The following is a 20,727-nucleotide window of genomic DNA, read 5'->3' as shown; positions in this document are numbered from 1 at the left end:
TGATAGATTGAAAATGAACACCAATGAGTTGACTGATGAACATTATCACATAATTGATTCTGAAAGTGTAAAAAAGGACAACTAAAGATAGAATACTATTGTATGTAAAATAAACATTTATATGATTTGTACATTTTCAGAATGTGTTTGTTCTATTTTTAAACAAAGAAAACAATCTGCAGTTGTCTTTATTTTTACGTTATCTTGCCGTGATTTTACCAGTCCAACCAACTTGGAGTAGATCTTTCTCCATGTGGCCCCCCATCTAAAATTAGTTTAAACACCCCTGGCTGAGTTCTTCCTGCGAAAAGCAGATACGAGAAAAAAATCTAATTATGAAATGGAATAGATCCCTAAAGATTTGTTGAGTAATATCAAGGATTATCCGTCGGTGGCGTTCCCAGACATGTGGAACTATCTTGAGTTCCAGACGTCATTCTACACCACAAATTATGGTTAAGTTTAGAGATAAAGTTTAGGTGTCATAGACCGTATACAGAATAAAATATTTACACACTTTATTTCAGTGAGTGTAAAGTTAAGAATGCCTCAATCAATGCTGCCTTGTACTTATAAAAAAAACTTGCTCCTCATCAAATTTCCAAGTCTGTTTTTGTACTCACTTTTGAATTAATTTTAGTGGCTGGGACAAAAGGAAGTATTTCCCGTGTTTTTATTGGTTGTTTTGCTACACACTTTTAACACAACACACGAAAGAACACTAATAATGTCATTGTGTTAACAGTGTCAGTCCAAAACTATTTATATTCTCTCTTTATCTTATTTACTTATTTACCCAACAGACGTTCAACAGCCCCTTCACATTAAAGAGGAAGATGATTATCCACAGCCCACCTACATTAAAGAGGAAGAGGATGATCCACAGCCCACCTACATTAAAGAGGAAGAGGAGGATCCACACATGAAAGAGGAAGAGGAGGGAGAGTGTGTTGAAAGGCAGGAGGAGGATGATGTCAGCAAGTTTCCACTGACTGTTGTCTCTGTGAAGACTGAAGAGCATGAAGACAAAGCACCTGAGTCCTCACAGCTTCATCACAGTCCAAGTAAGCACATATCATTTTATTCTCAGGGCATTCAATCCATCACAACTGGACTGTTCACTTTGTCTTAGAAGACTCATCCAAGTAGGCTTCATCACTTCATGCTCATACACTTCAAGTCTTAAATCTAATCATTGGAATTTAGAGGGGAACTGCACTTTTTTGGGGAATTGTTCTATAGTTCACAATCATTATAAAAAAAATGATGGTGGATATATATATATAAAAAAAACAACCACATTCTAAGTAGGGCTGGGCGATATGGACTTTTATTAATATCTCTGTTTTTAGTCCATGTCACGATACACCATATATATGTGGATATGTTTAGGCCATGTCACCATACACCATATATATGTGGATATTTTGCCTTAGCCTTGAATGAACACTTGATGCATATAATCACAGCAGTATGATGATTCTATGTGTCTACATTAAAACATTCTTCTTCATTCTACATTAATATATGCTACTTTTAAACTTTCATGTAGAGAGGGAAATCACAACTAAGTCAATTTAGCAAAATTGTATTTATTAAACAGTTATTAAGCAGTGGTACAAACATTCATGTCATTTCAAAACAGAAAGTGCAAGATTGTCAGAGACATTTTAAAAGAAGCTATTAGTGCAGTTTTGTGCATGATGTCAATAAGATGACATATCAAAACAACACTAAATTAAAGTGCACTTTTTGTACAGAACGCCACTACAATAGTTTAAAACAAATAAAGTGCACTTTTGTGCATGATGTCACACAAGATATTTCAATAAGTGTCAAATAAAAATGATCTGCATAATAGGAAATCAAATAGTGTATGTCCTTCACTATGTGGTAGGTTCCTGCGGACGTTATCTCCTTCTGTTGTTGACTATTTGTTTCATACGGTGTTGATGTGGAAATGGTTGCTTGGGCATTTTGTGGGTGTGGCACTGAACGGAGATATTGACATGCAGAGTTTCAAGCACTCCTCATTCTCTAGCGGGTGACTTTTCAAATGATGCTACATTAGCAGTGCTGCTACTTTTTTAGCAACGCTTTTGCCGCATACTTGTTCACCATCTACCCGCTTGAAGCCAAACCACCGCCAGACGATGGACCCCCTGCTGTTTGTCTTGGAAATGAATTCTTCCTTCATTTGTTACCAGATTGGCACCTTCTGTCTCTCGTATTACCACTAGCACCACAGCTAACGTTACCATGCCGCTACCTGTCTGCTCCGTGAGAGCGTATGACGTTGCACACGTGACAGTATGTGACGTATGTAAGAAGGTGCGCTTGTTTTATGTCTCTGTGAGAAGGAGAGACAAGAAAGAGTGAGAAGAGCCTGTAGTGTAATGCCTGCAGCTAAAAGCAACTGTGTGAGAACGTATACTCCAATATCACCATATAGTCATTTTCTATATCGCACAGAGACAAACCCACGATATATCCAGTATATTCCATACATCACCCAGCCCTAATTCTAACTCATAAATGTAAATAAAAGTCCACTTGCAATGGAGCCAATGGGAGGTCCTCTATAACCATCCAAAATACACCAACAATACTCCATTTGCATTTTGTGGCTTGAATGTCCACCAAGTGTTAGTTGAGTTGAGTTTATTTGGAACATGCAAGCATACAACATGATACATCACACATGCATGCATACAACATGATACATCACACATGCATGCATACAACATGATACATCACACATGCATGCATACAACTTGATACATCACACATGCATGCATACAACATGATACATCACACATGCATGCATACAACTTGATACATCACACATGCATGCATACAACATGATACATCACACATGCATGCATACAACATGATACATCACACATGCATGCATACAGCATGATACATCACACATGCATGCATACAACATGATACATCACACATGCAAGCATACAACATGATACATCACACATGCATGCATACAACATGATACATCACACATGCATACATACAACATGATACATCACACATGCATACATACAACATGATACATCACACATGCAAGCATACAACATGATACATCACACATGCATGCATACAATATGATACATCACACATGCATGCATACAACATAATACATCACACATGCAAGCATACAGCATGATACATCACACATGCATGCATACAACATGATACGTCACACATGCATGCATGCATACAACATGATACATCACACATGCATACATACAACATGATACATCACACATGCAAGCATACAATATGATACATCACACATGCATGCATACAACATGATACATCACACATGCATGCATACAACATGATACATCACACATGCATACATACAACATGATACATCACACATGCAAGCATACAACATGATACATCACACATGCATGCATACAACATGATACATCACACATGCATGCATACATGATACATCACACATCCCTGCATACAGCATGATACATCACACATGCATGCATACAACATGATGCATCACACATGCATGTATACAACATGATACATTACACATGCATGCATACAACATGATACATCACACATGCATGCATACAACATGATGCATCACACATGCAAGTATACAACATGATACATCACACATGCATGCATACAACATGATACATCACACATGCATGCATACAACATGATACTTCACACATGCATGCATACAACATGATACATCACACATGCATGCATACAACATGATACATCACACATGCATGCATACAACATGATGCATCACACATGCAAGTATACAACATGATACATCACACATGCATGCATACAACATGATACATCACACATGCATGCATACAACATGATACATCACACATGCATGCATACAACATGATGCATCACACATGCAAGTATACAACATGATACATCACACATGCATGCATACAACATGATACATCACACATGCATGCATACAACATGATACTTCACACATGCATGCATACAACATGATATATCACACATGCATGCATACAACATGATACATCACACATGCATGTATACAACATGATACATCACAATTTCCAGTTTGTCTTTTCAACATGTTGGAAAAGGAGTAGGAAGAAGCAGAGCTTATTTAATCCTACCACTTTTTTTTTTACATAACAGTTGCTAACACTTTAGTTCACTTCCTGTTCTCAATGTATTCACAATATACTCCATAAGTAATCACAATAAAAATAAATAAATAATAAGAGTGAAGTAAGTTATATTTCATATGGTGAGATGAGTAAGATGATGTAGAAAATGAATGATGGATGAAATGAATTGAGAATGTTTATCTTCTTCTTTGTACTTTGTAAACACTTTAAGTGTGAAGAGTTTCTTGAAGTGGATCATATTAGTACATTGTTTGATTGCTTTGCTTCATCCTTTCCATCATTTAATTCCACATACTGATATACTGAAGGTCTTAAGTGTTGTACGTGCATACAAATGTTTTAAATGACATGTTTCTCTAAGATTATATTTCTCCTCTTTTGTTGAGAAGAATTGTTGTACATTCTTGGCTAGCAGGTTATAGTTTGCTTTGTGTATCATTTTATCTGTTTGCTAATTCACTATGTGGTGGAATTTCAGTATTTGTGATTCAATAAATAAAGTGTTTGTATGTTGTCTATATCCAACATGATGTATTATTATAACTGATCTTTTTTGTAACACAGTTAATGAATGAAGTGTACTTTTGTAGTTATTTCCCATATTTCTACACAATAAGTCAGATATGTAACACTAGTGAGCAGTAGAGAATATGAAGTCATTTTTGGTCTAGAACATGTTTTGTTTTATTCATTATTGATGTGTTTCTTGCTATATTTTTTACATTAGATTTCAAGTTCAATTTATCATCAATTATTATACCTAGACATGTGGTTTCATTTACTCTTTCAATTTATATTCCGTCTATTTGTATTTATGTATGATGCTCTTTTCTGCTGTTACCAAATATTATTATTTTACTTTTAATGAAATTCAAAGATAGTCTGTTTTTGTCAAAGCATCTTTTTAATGTGTTAATTTCTTCTGTTATTATTTGTATTATCTTCTGTGTGTTCTCTCCTGAACAAAACACTGTTGTATCATCCGCAAATAAAACTAACTTTAAGTCCTTTGTAACTTTACAAATGTGGTTTATATAAAGATGAAACAATCTTGGTCCCAGTATTGATCCCTGGGGTACACCACAAGATATATCTAGCCGTGTTGACATATTTTCACCCATCTTCACGTATTGTTTCCTGTTGGTTAAAAAGCTTCTTACCCAGTTCAAGACCAACCCTCTGATGCCATATCGTTCTAGTTTTGTTATTAAAATATCATGATTAATTGTGTCAAATGCTTTAGTTAAGACCATGAATACTGCGGCCGCACATTCTTTACCATCTATTGCATTGCTCATTTCCTCTGTTATTTGGATTAATGCTATCCATGTTGACATATTAGCTGTGAATTCTGGTGTGTAGTTAGTAAACTGGTGTATGTCTCCATTCTTATAAATTGGTACGACTTTTGCAATTTTCATTTTGTCAGGGAATTTGCCAGTTAGAAATGATACGTTGCTGATATATGTCAGAGATTCTGAAATGTCTTCTATAACCTTTTTTATGGTTACCATATCTATTCCATGACAGTCGGTTGAGGTCTTGGATTTACAATGTTTTACAATTTTGATTATTTCTTCTTTTGTCACGTTCTTAAGAAACATGGAATTGGGATTTCTGTCTATGAGCTCACTCAAGTCCTCAACTGATCCATCATCTGCATTTGGAAATCTTTGTTCCGCATTTTTTCCGATATTAACGAAGTAATCATTAAAACGTTCAACTATTTGGTTCATATTGTCATTTTTTGTATTTGCATGTAGAAAGTACTGGGGGTAATCTTTCTTAGCAGCATTTTTAATGATGCTATTTAGGATGCCCCATGTTGCTCTCATGTTGTTTCTGTTCTTCTTTAATAATTGTCTGTAGTATTCCTTCTTACATGTTCCTAGTATACCAATTAGCTTGTTTTTATATTTATTATACTTATTTTCTGCCTCTAAAGATGTCTGTGTTATTAATATTCTATATAATGTCTTTTTTTTGTGACAAGCATTTTTCAGTCCTTTTGTCATCCATGGTTGGTTGTTTTTCTTTTGCTTCTTACTAACTTCTTTCCATGGACAACATAAACATTGATATTATACATGTGGGCCAATATATATATATATATATATATATATGTAGTATGCTTATATGTATATATATATATATATATATATATATATATATATATATATATATATATATATATATATATATATATTTGATGTGGCAAGCTACTTTTGCAGTGTATAGCTTAGCTACATTTAATTGAGAGTATAGCTTAGCTCCATTTAATTGAGAGTAACTTGTAGCTTAGCTTACTACATTGTCCAGGTAGCTTGCCCATCACTGTCTATTTGGCCTAGCTCACATGTCAATAGTTTGAATACTGCAAACTTCAATACAGTAACACCTCATTTGTTCTGCAGACGTCCAGCGGGTGTCAGCGGGGAGTCATGAAGAGGAGTGGCACACCAGTGTGGGACAGAAGGAGCTACAGGCCCCCTCCCACATTAAAGAGGAGCAGCTTCATGATGAAGATGAAGCTCAGTCCTTACAGCTTCATCACAGTCAAAGTGAGGAGAACAGAGGGGCGGAGCTTGTAAGTCAACACATCACAGAAGCTGATGGAGAGCATTGTGAAGATATCAAGTCAGAACCAGACAGCATCTTTGCTCCACTGTCAGACATGGACCACATGATGTCACACTCTTCTGATCACAGTGACCACATCCAAAGACCTTTGGAGAGTAAAAATGACTCTAAAGGTGATACGAGACATCACACTAACAACAAACACTTTGACTGCTCTGAATGTGGGAAATCATTTAGACTGAAGACTAATTGTACAGTACACATGAGAACACATACTGGAGAGAAACCTTTTACTTGCTCCGTTTGTAAGAAGAGTTTCTCCACAAAGCAAAGCATGACCACACACATGAGAACACACACTGGAGAGAAACCTTTTCCTTGTTCAGCTTGTGCTAAAAGATTCAACAAAAAGAATGACATGATATTACACATGAGAACACACACAGGTGAGAAACCTTTTACTTGCTCTGTTTGTAAGAAGAGTTTCTCCAGAAAGGAATGCATGACCACACACATGAGAACACACACTGGAGAGAAACCTTTTACTTGCGCTGTTTGTAAGAAGAGTTTCTCCAGAAAAGATTTCATGACCACACACATGAGAACACACACTAGAGAGAAACCTTTTACTTGCTCTGTTTGTAAGAAGAGTTTCTCCAGAAAGGAATGCATGACCACACACATGAGAACACACACTGGAGAGAAACCTTTTACTTGCGCTGTTTGTAAGAAGAGTTTCTCCAGAAAAGATTTCATGACCACACACATGAGAACACACACTAGAGAGAAACCTTTTACTTGCTCTGTTTGTAAGAAGAGTTTCTCCAGAAAGGAATGCATGACCACACACATGAGAACACACACTGGAGAGAAACCTTTTACTTGCGCTGTTTGTAAGAAGAGTTTCTCCAGAAAAGATTTCATGACCACACACATGAGAACACACACTAGAGAGAAACCTTTTACTTGCTCTGTTTGTAAGAAGACTTTCTCCAGAAAGGGTGACATGACCACACACATGAGAACACACACTGGAGAGAAACCTTTTGTTTGCTCAGCTTTTGCTAAAAGATTCAACACTAAGAAGAAAATTATATTACACATGAGAACACATACTGGAGAGAAACCTTTTGCTTGCTCAGTGTTAGAATAATTATGTATATATTATCACACTTACTTTAGTATGCTTAAAGTTTGTTGCTTTAGTTATTAGTTATTGTGCTCAAGTTAGACTTTCCTATTTGTGCAAGGACAAAAACTTCTTGTCTGAGGGGTGGCCTCAGCCACAGATGTTATCTTTGTTTTAGCCCGCTAACAGCCAAGGACTTCAAGGACCTCAACGAAGATAAGACGACAACACGCAAACGAAGCAGAGACTTGAAGGACCTCAATGAAGATAAGATGACAACAATAGACGAAGCGGAGACAAGGCGAAATCACAAGGCCCCCACCACATTCTGTCACGTGTTGTGCGTCCTGGACCTGCTTTGCATAATATATGTGACCACTCCTTTTAGAGGCGGCCTCAGTGATGTTGACTGTGGAACTCTTGAATAAATAGAGGGACGCGGGAGCTGAACCTTAGAGGGTAGGCCGAGACTGTGACTAAGTGTGCAGCTCCATGCGTTCTCCACATGAGCTAAATTGAACTCTGTCTCTGCATGATTCCTTGCTTCTTGTCTGATTAATAGATGTCATCAGTGTTTGAACCTGACACTCACGTTGTGCTTAAAGATTTAACACTAAAAGGGAACTTTTATTACACATAAGAACACACACAGGTGAGAAACATTTTGCTTGCTCCGTTTGTATGAAGAGTTTCTCCAGAAAGCAAAACATGACCACACACATGAGAACACTCACTGGAGAGAAATCGTTTAGTTGCACTGCGTGTGATAAGATGTTCAGGTATAAGTATCAGGTCAGTAAACACAAGTGTGTAACTGCAGGGATTTAAAAACACTTAAAGGCCTACTGAAATGAAATTTTCTTATTTAAACGGGGATAGCAGATCCATTCTATGTGTCATACTTGATCATTTCGCAATATTGCCATATTTTTGCTGAAAGGATTTAGTAGAGAACATCGACGATAAAGTTCGCAACTTTTGGTTGCTGATAAAAAAGCCTTGCCTGTACCGGAAGTAGCGTGACGTCACAAGTTGAAGAGCTCCTCACATTTCCCCATTGTTTACACCAGCAGCGAGAGCGATTCGGACTGAGAAAGCGGCGATTACCCCATTAATTTGAGCCAGGATGAAAGATTTGTGGATGAGGAACGTGAGAGTGAAGGACTAGAGTGCAGTGCAGGACGCATCTTTTTTCGCTCTGACCGTAACTTAGGTACAAGGGCTCATTGGATTCCACACTCTCTCCTTTTTCTATTGTGGATCACGGATTTGTATTTTAAACCACCTGGGATACTATATCCTCTTGAAAATGAGAGTCGAGAACGCGAAATGGACATTCACAGTGACTTTTATCTCCACGACAATACATAGGCGAAGCACTTTAGCTACGGAGCTAGCGTGATAGCATTGTGCTTAAATGCAGATAGAAACAGAAGAAATAAGCCCCTGATTGGAAGGGTAGACAGAATATCAACAATACTACTATTACTTCTACTATCAGGAGACACCGAACCAAACTCTGGACCTGTAACCACACGGTTAATGCTGTCCAGCCTGGCGAAGCCTAGCAATGCTGTTGCTAACGACGCCATTGAAGCTAACTTAGCTACGGGACCTCAACAGAGCTATGCTAAAAACATTAGCTCTCCACCTAGCCAGCCCTCATCTGCTCATCAATACCCGTGCTCACCTGCGTTCCAGCGATCGACGGCGCGACGAAGGACTTCACCCGATCATCGATGCGGTCGGCGGCCCGGAGACGGAAGAAGTCAACCCAGACAGGTGAGGACAGCGGCGCGGCGGCGGGCGTTGTAGCTTTCGACGACACCCCGGCCGCCATCAGAGTCGGCAAGAAACATATATTTCCCCAAAGTTACGTACGTGACAAGCACATAGCGGCACGCACGTACGGGCAAGTGATCAAATGTTTGGAAGCCAAAGCTGTACTCATGGTAGCGCATCTGCTATCCAACTCAAAGTCCTCCTGGTTGTGTTGCTGCAGCCGCCGCTAATACACGATCCCACCTACAGCTTTCTTCTTTGCTGTCTCCATTGTTCATTAAACAAATTTCAAAAGATTCACCAACACAGATGTCCAGAATACTGTGGAATTATGTGGTGAAAACAGACGACTTAAACTGGCCACCGTGCTAATCCAAAATGTCTGCTTCAACCCGTGACGTCACGCGCAAACGTCATCATACCGAGACGCACTGGCTGAGGCTCGCAGTAATCCCGCCTCCTTGTGCTGAATGCCGTAGAATGCACCCCCTGACGGGAGTGTTATATCAACTAAAGCCCACACTTAAACTTTCCACGTGCAAGATTGAATCTATTTAAAAAAGTTATTTAATAAGAAGCCAAAAAGTGCAAAAACAATAATGTTCGTGTTGGAGGAGCCGTGAACGACTGCAGGGACACAACATTAGGTACACCTGCAGACTGCAGCACGGATTTCTTATTTCGTTCATTCACAACTCCTCCAACACGAACATTTTTGTTTTTGCACTTTTTGGCTTCTTATTAAATAACTTTTGTAACCTATTTTTATGGGCTTTCCTATTTGTGATTTTCCTGTTATACGCTGTTATGCAGTATATACCTTGAGCTCTTATTTTGAAGGCGCTAAGAGCGGAAGTGATGACACGGAGTGGAGCGGAGGTTTTTGAAAGAAGGTAATTAAAGTGGTCCTCGTGTAAACTGGAGCATCCGTGTTTGTTATTTTGTAGTTTCATACAGTATAGGCGACATTTATAAACCCTCGGTTACACTTTTTTAAATAGATTCAATCTTGCACGTGGAAAGTTTAAGTGAGGGCTTTAGTTGATATAACACTCCCGTCAGGGGGTGCATTCTACGGCGGGGGTACATTATCCGGCGCAACAGCGGCGCATGGACTTCATTTATAAGTAAAGGTAAGACCATAATAATGTTTTTTTAATTAAATGTGCTTTTTTGTGTGCTACAGTTTGTATGTGTAAAGTTAAAGTTAAGTTAAAGTAGCAATGATTGTCACACACACACTAGGTGTAAAGAAATGTGATGACCCTTGATAACCCCCTGGGAGGTGAGGGGAGCAGTGGGCAGCAGCGGCGCCGTGCCTGGGAATCATTTTTGGTGATTTAACCCCCAATTCCAAGCCTTGATGCTGAGTGCCAAGCAGGGAAGAATGCTGGTATGAGCTTTTAAACATAACCCGTTAACTGCTGCCTATCAAATGGTGAATAAGATACTCTTTAGGGTTCATATGTTTGTAAATCTGACTGTGATGAAGTCAGTGCCTCACCAGCCATCAACCTCACCGCATGTCACTGGTATTTATAAATGGTAGATTTATATAGGCTAGTAAGGTCAAGTTTGGGCTATCTTGCGTCTGCAGCCTTCATCAGAGGTGTCACGTGATGTTAGCGTGACGTCATCTGTGACGTGTTATATGGATTGTTCCATCCCACCTGAAGTGGTGTCCCCTGGTGTGCCGCCTCCTGTCGTCTGGATGTCTACCAAACGGCCCTGCAGGACTGTGTCCCAGGTGTGGGATAGTTGGTAACTTGTCAGGTACAAAACTTTACCTTACTAGCCTATATAAATCAACCATTTATACATTTAAAAAAATTGTTGATGCATATCAAAACTTTGTTCAACTCTAGACGCTGCAGGTCTCCTGTGATGTGTGTGATCAGCGGAACCGCTAGGAAGCCACTTCCACAGTTTAATAACTGAGGAAATATGTCCCTGGACACATGAGGACTTTGAATATGACCAATGTATGATCCTGTAACTACTTGGTATCAGATCCATACCTAAATGTGTGGTATCATCCAAAACTAATGTAAAGTATCAAAGAAGAGAAGAATAAGTGATTATTACATTTTAACAGAAGTGTAGATAGAACATGTTAAAACAGAAAATAAGCAGATATTAACAGTAAATGAACAAGTAGATTATTAATACTTTTTTACAGTTTGTCCCTCATAATGTGACACAATATGTTACTGCATACGTCAGCAGACTAATTAGGAGTCTTTGTTTGTTTAATTACTACTAAAAGACAAGTTGTCTAGTATGTTCAACATTTTATTTAAGGACTTAACTGCAATAATAAACTTATGTTTCATGTACGCTCAGATTTTTTGTTCAAATAAAGCCAATAATGCCATTTTTGTGGTTGCCTTTATTTCTAAATGTATCGAAATACTGAAGCTCATGGAGAGAATGCCAAGAGTGTACAAAGCATTAATCAGAGCAAGGGTGGCTAATTTAGAACTTTACAGTACAGATAAGAACAACATTTCCTTACATAAGCTCATGGAAGTGCAGGATAAAAAAGCAATAAGGTGCATATAAAAATAAATAAATAGGTTACTGTACAGATAAATATATTGCACTTTTCCACATGCGTCCACGTTTATGGATGTATGTTATATTGTTTTTTTATTCCAGCGAGTTAATAAAAACCAATAACCAATAAAAAGTAGCAATGATTGTCACACACACACTAAGTGTGGCAAAATTATTCCCTGCATTTGACCCATTGCCCTTGATCACCCCCTGGAAGGTGAGGGGAGCAGTGAGCAGCAGCGGTGGCTGCACCCGGGAATCATTTTGGTGATTTAACCCCCAATTCCAACCCTTGATGCTGAGTGCCAAGCAGGGAGGAAATGGCTCCCATTTGTATAGTCTTTGGTATGACTCGGCCGGGGTTTGAACTCACAACCTACCCATCTCAGGGCGGACACTCTAACCACTAGGCCACTGAGTACAGTTTGGTAGAGTGGTATCTCGGTTTTTGTTAGTAAGTCATTCCAAAAAGTCAGACAAAGACCGAATTGTTCGAAAACCAGAGCCATTTCCTTTTTTGGGAAAAAAATATCTAAATACTGTTACACGTTCCAGACACCCAAAAATATGTATAAATGATGAATTAAATGGATGAATGCATATTTACCACCGCCTTCACCTTTTGTGAAGGACTATTGTTGGCAAAAACAGAGTTTAACGGAAAGGTAAGAGGGGATGGGAGAGTCACACGGACAGCACCTTTGTATAGGGATGTCCGATAATGGCTTTTTGCCGATATCCGATATTGTCCAACTCTTTAATTACCGATAGCGATGTCAACCGATACCGATATATACAGTCGTGGAATTAACACATTATTATGCCTAATTTGGACAACCTGTTATGGTGAAGATAAGGTTCCTTAAAAAAAAATTAAAAAAAATAAAATAAAATAATTTTTTTAAATAAAAAAGAAAGTAAAACAATATAAAAACAGTTACATAGAAACTAGTAATGAATGAAAATACTGTTAAAGGTTAGTACTATTAGTGGACCAGCAGCACGCACAATCATGTGTGCTTACGGACTGTATCCTGTCATGTCTGTGTAATCATGTTTTGTTTTAGTCATGTTTTGTTTAGTTATTGGACTCTTTAGTTTCTGGTTGTTCACTCCCTTGTTTTGTTTCCATAGCAACCCATTAGTTTTCATCTGTCACGTCACGCACCTGTTTCACGTTTTGAGTCACGCACCTGTTTTCGTTAATCATGCCTGTGTTATTTAAGCTTTTCTTTTTCTGTTGGTCACCTGGCGACATCACATTTATGCTCTGCACGCTCTTTATCCTCTCAAGCCGTGTTCACAGTCCCATGCCACAGTAAGTGTTTTGTTTCGTGTTCTGAGTTAATTGCCTTTGTGCTATAGTCTTTTTGCTTTCATAGTTTGTTCTCCGCCATCGTGCGCACCTTTAGTTTGTTCCTTTTGTTATTGTAAAAATAAAATATGTACTCACATTCCCGTCTCGCCCGAGCCAACTTTCCGTTGCCTTCCGGAAAAACAAAACCCAAGGACCAAGTCATGACAGTATCCCTTGCAGACTGTATTGATATATATTGATATATATTGTAGGAACCAGAATATTAATAACAGAAAGAAACAACCCTTTTGTGTGAATGAGTGTAAATGGGGGAGGGAGGTTTTTTGGGTTGGTGCACTAATTGTAAGTGTATCTTCTGTTTTTTATGTTGATTTAATAAAAATAAAAAATACAAATAATAATAAAAAAAAACAAAAAAAAACGATACCGATAATAAAAAAAAAAGCGATACCGATAATTTCCGATATTACATTTTAAAGCATTTATTGGCCGATAATATCGGCATGGCGTAGTGGGTAGCGCAACCGTGTCAGAAACCTGAGGGTTGCAGGTTCGCTCCCCGCCTCTTACCATCCAAAAAATTGCTGCCGTTGTGTCCTTGGGCGGGACACTTCACCCTTTGCACCCGGTGCCACTCACACCGGTGAATTGAATGATGAATGATAGGTGGTGGTCGGAGGGGCCGTTGGCGCAAATTGCAGCCACGCTTCCGTCAGTCTACCCCAGGGCAGCTGTGGCTATGAAAGTAGCTTGCCACCACCAGGTGTGAATAAATGATGGGTTCTACATGTAGAGCGACTATGGGTACTGTCGGAGGCAGATATTTACATATATCCGTATTTAAGTGTTACTTCTTTTGATTTCATAATCATATTAGTGTTTTTCTTCCAATTGTGGTCTTTTGGTTGTCTGCAAATACTGTGTGCTAAACCTTGAGTGAGGAATGTAAGAAAGAGATATACTCCTTTCTCTTATCTAGCCTTATGTCCAGGTGCGGAGGGCAATGGGCATGTGTTTTGGCTGGAGGGACATGACTGCGAGGGTGGGAGGGAGAGAGACTTGATAGGGGAGAGGGTTTTTCATGGGAGGGGGGCAGACCATCTTGGCAGCGCGATTGAATGTTCTATGCTGGACTGGTCTCAATGTATTTACAAAGCTTTGCAAATATACTACAAAATACCTATTCTGTCTCTGGTGGTTTTTCTACTCAGCTTAAAGTGTCGTAAAGAGCTTGGGAGCGACTTGTGACTTGAATTCCCTGAGAGGAACAACTGGTCCAAACGCAACAGTACTTAGAAAAGCGCTATATAAATCTCAGGTATTATTATTATTATTATTATTATTGGACATCTCTACCTTTGTACTTTGCTCGGAGTTCCAATACAAGTGTGTGACATATCAGTACATTTGGACACACCTTCTCATTCAACTTTATTTTCATGACTATTTGCATTGTAGATTGTCATCAAAACTATGAATGAACACAAAAAAAAGTGAAATAACTGAAGACATGTTTTATATTGTAGTTTCTTCAAAATAGCCACCCTTGTTCTGATTAATGCTTTGCACACTCTTGGCATTCTCTCCATGAGCTTCAAGAGGTAGTCACCTGAAATGGTTTTCCAACATTCTTGAAGGAGTTAGCTCATGGAGAGAATGCCAGGAGTGTGCAAAACAGTAATCAGAGCAAATGGTGGCTATTTTGAAGAAACTATAATATAAAACATGTTTTCAGTTATTTTTTTGTTAAGTACATAACTCCACATGTGTTCATTCATAGTGTTGATGTGACAATCTACAATGTAAATAGTCAGGAGAAGCTGTGTCCAAACTTTTGGCCTGTACTGTAGACCAGTGGTCCCCAACCACCGGGCCGCGGCCCGCTACCGGTCTGTGGATTGATTGGTACCGGGCCGCACAAGAAATAATTAGTTATTTCCGTTTTATTTATTATCTGAGCCTGAACGATTTTTTTTTAGTATTTTATTTTGAAAAATGACCGGATTCTCTAGGTTATATATTGGTCAGTTGAGCGGCAAAATGTAACCCTGCTAGGAAAATGAGCAAAAAACAGACATTTGGAAAGTTTCTTTGTGAAGGGGAAAAGGCTTTGGGAAGAGAGAGAAGAACAGCCTACGACTTCCAACAAAAGAAAGCTTTTAACAGACAATAGCAGAAGTCCTACTTGAAATATGGATTAATGGCAACAGGTGATTCCCCCGCACTCTGCATAATATGTGGCCAGCAGCTCTCTAATGAGGCCATGAAGCCTTCAAAACGGCTTGGCCACTTAGAGACCGAGCACCCTGGATTAAAAGACAAGTATTTTGAAAGAAAACAAGATGAAGATGAAAAAGAGAAGAACTGACTGAGGGACACCACATCAGTAAATGAGAATCACTGAGAGCATCGTACTTAGTGGCTAATCATATTGCTAAGGCTAAAAAGCCATTCACTATTGGTGAAGAATTGATCCTTCCTGCCGCTAAAGTCAACTTCTAGGAGAGGCTGCTAAGAAGATATCTCTGTCGGCTACACCGTGACTCGGCACATTGAGGAAATAGCTGAAGACATTGAGACACAATTGTTAGAGAGGATTGCTAATCACCGTGGTAACGCACTCCAGCTTGACCAATCTACAGCGTTACGGTGAGTTCAAATTCTCATTTGTTTTTTATGTTGTATCTGCATTTTATTTTGAAGGCATGTAACCGTTTTTCTTAGCTGCTGAGTGGGAAAAGAAGTTAAAACACAAATGGTAAAAGTTCCGTGACGTGTGCAATTTTTGAGGCATATTTTTCTGAATTCTATTATATTTAAAAAAATATTTAATATACATATTTTTTTCTAAACACTTTATTCAGCATCAACAGTGCAGTACAACACAGTGTCTAAATAAGCAAGTGCTCACATTTATTTGACATTTTGTCTTGTAAAACCATCAATCCATCCATCCATTTTCTACCACTTATTCCCTTCAGGGTCGCTGGAGCCTATCTCAGCTACAGTCGGGCGGAAGGCGGGGTGCACTCTGGACAAGTCGCCACCAGGACCTTTGTATTGTGAGGCACATGCACTAACCCCTCTACCACCATGCTGCCCTCTTGTAAAACCTCCCCCACCAAATCTGCCCGCTTACCACTGACCTTTTCAAAAGAAATACATGAAAATAAATTGTTTTTTGTTTTTTTTTCATAAAGAAATACAAACATGTGTGCTTACGGGCTGTATCCCTGCACACTGTATTGATCTATATTGATATATAATGTATATATTGTGTTTTTTATGTTGATTTAATAATTAAAAAAAAATAAAACTAAAAATTATATATATATAATTTCTTGTGTGGCCCGGTACCAATCGGTCCGCGGCCCGGTGGTTGGGGACCACTGCTGTATAGCACACACTGCAACTGATCCAGCTGGTCCCAGTCGTCAGAGGGATGAGAGCACGGAACGTGGAACCGCTGTGTCATCCTCGGCAGTAAATCATCAGTGGGCGCTGGAGTGTGTCTGCTCGGCTCCACAAGGGGGAAGCGGGCGTGGAAAGGTTACGTAACTCCGCTCTGGCCGACATCCACAGTCCACGCTCTGACTGCTTGCCCACTGACCAACTCCTGCCACTTCTTATCTTATTGTCCGGGCCGCTAAAAGGCTGAGCTCCAGTTTTCCCTGGTCTCTAACAAGCTGTGATGCTGTTACACTGCAGGGTTAGGAACAGCTTGGATCATTCCTTCAAATGTTCCACTTCCATTCACACATTTAAACAACATGTCTTGAAAAAATATATCACTCTTGAATCAACACTGTAGTTAATACTATGATCAATGTTCATTACAAACTAAGTGTGAGATATAAATAATCATGGAAGTGTTTGTATATAGTATATAATTGGTGCAAAGGTGTACAAGGATATTTCACATGCCTTTACTGTGTATATCATTGAACTGTGTTCATGTTGTGTATAATGTGTATTTATAATATGTTGTACAAAGGACATTTCATCATTTTCGGAAGTTCATCTTGTACTTGACATTGTTTATAGGGTTAGGCGCAATTAAGTGTTCAACTTCAGCCTAAACAATTTCGCTCTGCAACATTTTCTTTTTCAATCTACGAATGTACAACTGTTTGTTTATTTTGTTGACCATTGACCGAAGAACAATAATAAACTAATGATGATGAAGATGTATCTGTGCAAGTGAACAATTGGATCCACAAGGGACAACAACCCTTTCCACAGACTACACACACACATCAGAAACATAAATGTTAGAAGCCTACAACAATATATGTGAAGAAGACTTTAGGATTAAAAGTGAAGATGTGAGGTGAAATAAGTACAAATGCAGCAATAAAAACAAGCAACTCCACTCACGATGGCTCTAAAGTTCAGTGATGTGTTGCTAACTTCAGCATTTTTCTTCTTTGTTGATGTTTTGCAGTAGTTAACATCCATGATGTAACAATGCTGCTAATCTACCAGAGTCCACATTTTGTTAACCATTTTATTCAGTCATACTTTTAGTTTGATAATAACATCAATTAAATAAAATAGAAAATATGCATGGAAAAAATCCCTAATTAAAATAATAAGATGTCCTCCGTTTAACAATGAGAAAATAGAATAAAATAGTAGCTACATATATAATATTCAAGACAAGCACACAACTTAAATAGTAACTACAGGACAACATATAAGACTAGAAGATGAGAAGCACTACATACAACATCAAATATACATTCATATTAAACATGCTGTGTTTTTAAACTACATTTAGCACAATCACTGTTTAAGTGTTTTTACATCCCTGCAGCTTCCATGACTGTTACACACTTGTGTTTACTGACCTGATACTTAGACCAGAACCTTTTAACACATGCAGTGCAACTAAACGGTTTCTCACCAGTGTGTGTTCTCATGTTGTGGTCATGCGTTCCTTTATGGAGAAACTCTTCTCACAAAAAGGGCAAGTAAAAGGTTTCTCACCTGTGTGTGTTCTCATGTGCAATATCATTTCCTTCTTAGTGTTAAATCTTTTAACACAAGCTGAACAAGCAAAAGGTTTCTCTCCAGTGTGTGTTCTCATGTGTGTGGTCATGATTTGCTTGCTGGAGAAACTCTTCTTACAAAAAGAACAAGTAAAAGGTTTCTCACCTGTGTGTTCTAATGTGCAATATAATTTCCTTCTTAGTGTTGAATCTTTTAGCACAAACTGAGCAAGCAAAATGTTTCCCTCCAGTGTGTGTTCTCATGTGTGTGGTCATGTTACGCTTTATGGAGAAACTCTTCTTACAAACAGAGCAAGTAAAAGGTTTCTCACCTGTGTGTGTTCTCATGTGTAATGTCATGTCATTCTTAGTGTTTGAATCTTTCAGCACAAGCTGAACAAGCAAAAGGTTTCTCTCCAGTGTGTGTTCTCATGTGTCTGGTCATGATTTGCTTGCTGGAGAAACTCTTCTTACAAACAGAGCAAGTAAAAGGTTTCTCACCTGTGTGTGTTCTCATGTGCAATATAATTTCCTTCTTAGTGTTGAATCTTTTAGCACAAACTAAGCAAGCAAAAGGTTTCTCTCCAGTGTGTGTTCTCATGTGTCTGGTCATGTTAAGCTTTGTGGAGAAACTCTTCTTACAAACAGAGCAAGTAAAAGGTTTCTCACCTGTGTGTGTTATCATGTGTAATGTCATGTCATTCTTAGTGTTTAATCTTACAGCACAAGCTGAGCAAGCAAAAGGTTTCTCTCCAGTGTGTGTTCTCATGTGTGTGGTCATGCGTTCCTTTCTGGAGAAACTCTTCTTACAAACAGAGCATGTAAAAGGTTTCTCACCTGTGTGTGTTCTCATGTGTAATGTCATGTCATTCTTAGTGTTGAATCTTTTAGCACAAGCTGAGCAAGCAAAAGGTTTCTCTCCAGTGTGTGTTCTCATGTGTGTGGTCATGTTTTGCTTGCTGGAGAAACTCTTCTTACAAACAGAGCAAGTAAAAGGTTTCTCACCTGTGTGTGTTCTCATGTGTAATATAATTTCCGTCATAGTGTTGAACATTTTAGCACAAGATGAGCAAGTAAAAGGTTTCTCTCCAGTGTGTGTTCTCATGTGTGTGGTCATTTGTTGCTTCCTGGAGAAACTCTTCTTACAAACAGAGCAAGTAAAAGGTTTCTCACTTGTGTGTGTTCTCATGTGTAATATCATGTCATTCTTAGTGTTGAATCTTTTAGTGCAAGCTGAGCAAGCAAAAGGTTTCTCTCCAGTGTGTGTTCTCATGTGTGTGGTCATGTTACCCTTTTGGAAGAATTTTTTCTTACAAACAGAGCAAGTAAAAGGTTTCTCTCCTGTGTGTATTCTCATGTGTGTGGTCATGTCACCCTTTCTGAAGAAACTCTTCTTACAAACGGAGCAAGTAAAAGGTTTCTCTCCAGTGTGTGTTCTCATGTGTACTGTAAAATGACTCTTCTTTCTAAATGATTTCCCACATTCAGAGCAGTCAAAGTGTTTGTTGTTAGTGTGATGTCTCGTATCACCTTTAGAGTCATTTTTACTCTCCAAAGGTTTTTGGATGTGGTCACTGTGATCAGAAGAGTGTGACATCATGTGGTCCATGTCTGACAGTGGAGCAAAGATGCTGTCTGGTTCTGACTTGATATCTTCACAATGCTCTCCATCAGCTTCTGTGATGTGTTGACTTACAAGCTCCGCCCCTCTGTTCTCCTCACTTTGACTGTGATGAAGCTGGAAGGACTGAGCTTCATCTTCATCATGAAGCTGCTCCTCTTTAATGTGGGAGGGGGCCTGTAGCTCCTTCTGTCCCACACTGGTGTGCCACTCCTCTTCATGACTCCCCGCTGACACCCGCTGGACGTCTGCAGAACAAATGAGGTGTTACTGTATTGAAGTTTGCAGTATTCAAACTATTGACATGTGAGCTAGGCCAAATAGACAGTGATGGGCAAGCTACCTGGACAATGTAGTAAGCTAAGCTACAAGTTATTCTCAATTAAATGGAGCTAAGCTATACTCTCAATTAAATGTAGCTAAGCTATACACTGCAAAAGTAGCTTGCCACATCAAATATATATATATATATATATATATATATATATATATATATTGGCCCAGATGTATAATATCAATGTTTATGTTGTCCATGGAAAGAAGTTAGTAAGAAGCAAAAGAAAAACAACCAACCA

The 20,727-nt window shown here is 38.7% G+C and overlaps 2 protein-coding genes across 2 annotated transcripts in view; one reads left to right on the top strand and one right to left on the bottom strand.

Moving 5' to 3' along the window:
- Positions 1-868: 868 nt before the first annotated feature.
- On the top strand, positions 869-8,358 carry LOC133570663 (uncharacterized). Its single transcript, XM_061923351.2, has 2 exons — positions 869-1,064; positions 6,590-8,358. The coding sequence occupies exons 1-2, from the start codon at positions 923-925 to the stop codon at positions 7,906-7,908; spliced, it is 1,461 nt and encodes a 486-aa protein (XP_061779335.2). The 5' UTR covers positions 869-922; the 3' UTR covers positions 7,909-8,358.
- A 9,240-nt stretch (positions 8,359-17,598) lies between these two features.
- Positions 17,599-20,727, bottom strand: part of LOC133570664 (uncharacterized) — a 192,068-nt gene continuing 188,939 nt past the window's right edge. Inside the window, exon 3 of the mRNA XM_061923353.2 lies at positions 17,599-20,400. Coding sequence (XP_061779337.1) covers positions 18,899-20,400 — 1,502 coding nt within the window. The 3' untranslated portion in view covers positions 17,599-18,898. The remainder of the gene's footprint in view (positions 20,401-20,727) is intronic.

This window comes from Nerophis lumbriciformis, linkage group LG28 (assembly GCF_033978685.3).
Source record: "Nerophis lumbriciformis linkage group LG28, RoL_Nlum_v2.1, whole genome shotgun sequence".
Classification (NCBI taxonomy): Eukaryota; Metazoa; Chordata; class Actinopteri; order Syngnathiformes; family Syngnathidae; genus Nerophis; species Nerophis lumbriciformis.
Note: the sequence above shows the minus strand (reverse complement) of the source record. Positions and strands in the feature narration are given on the sequence as shown.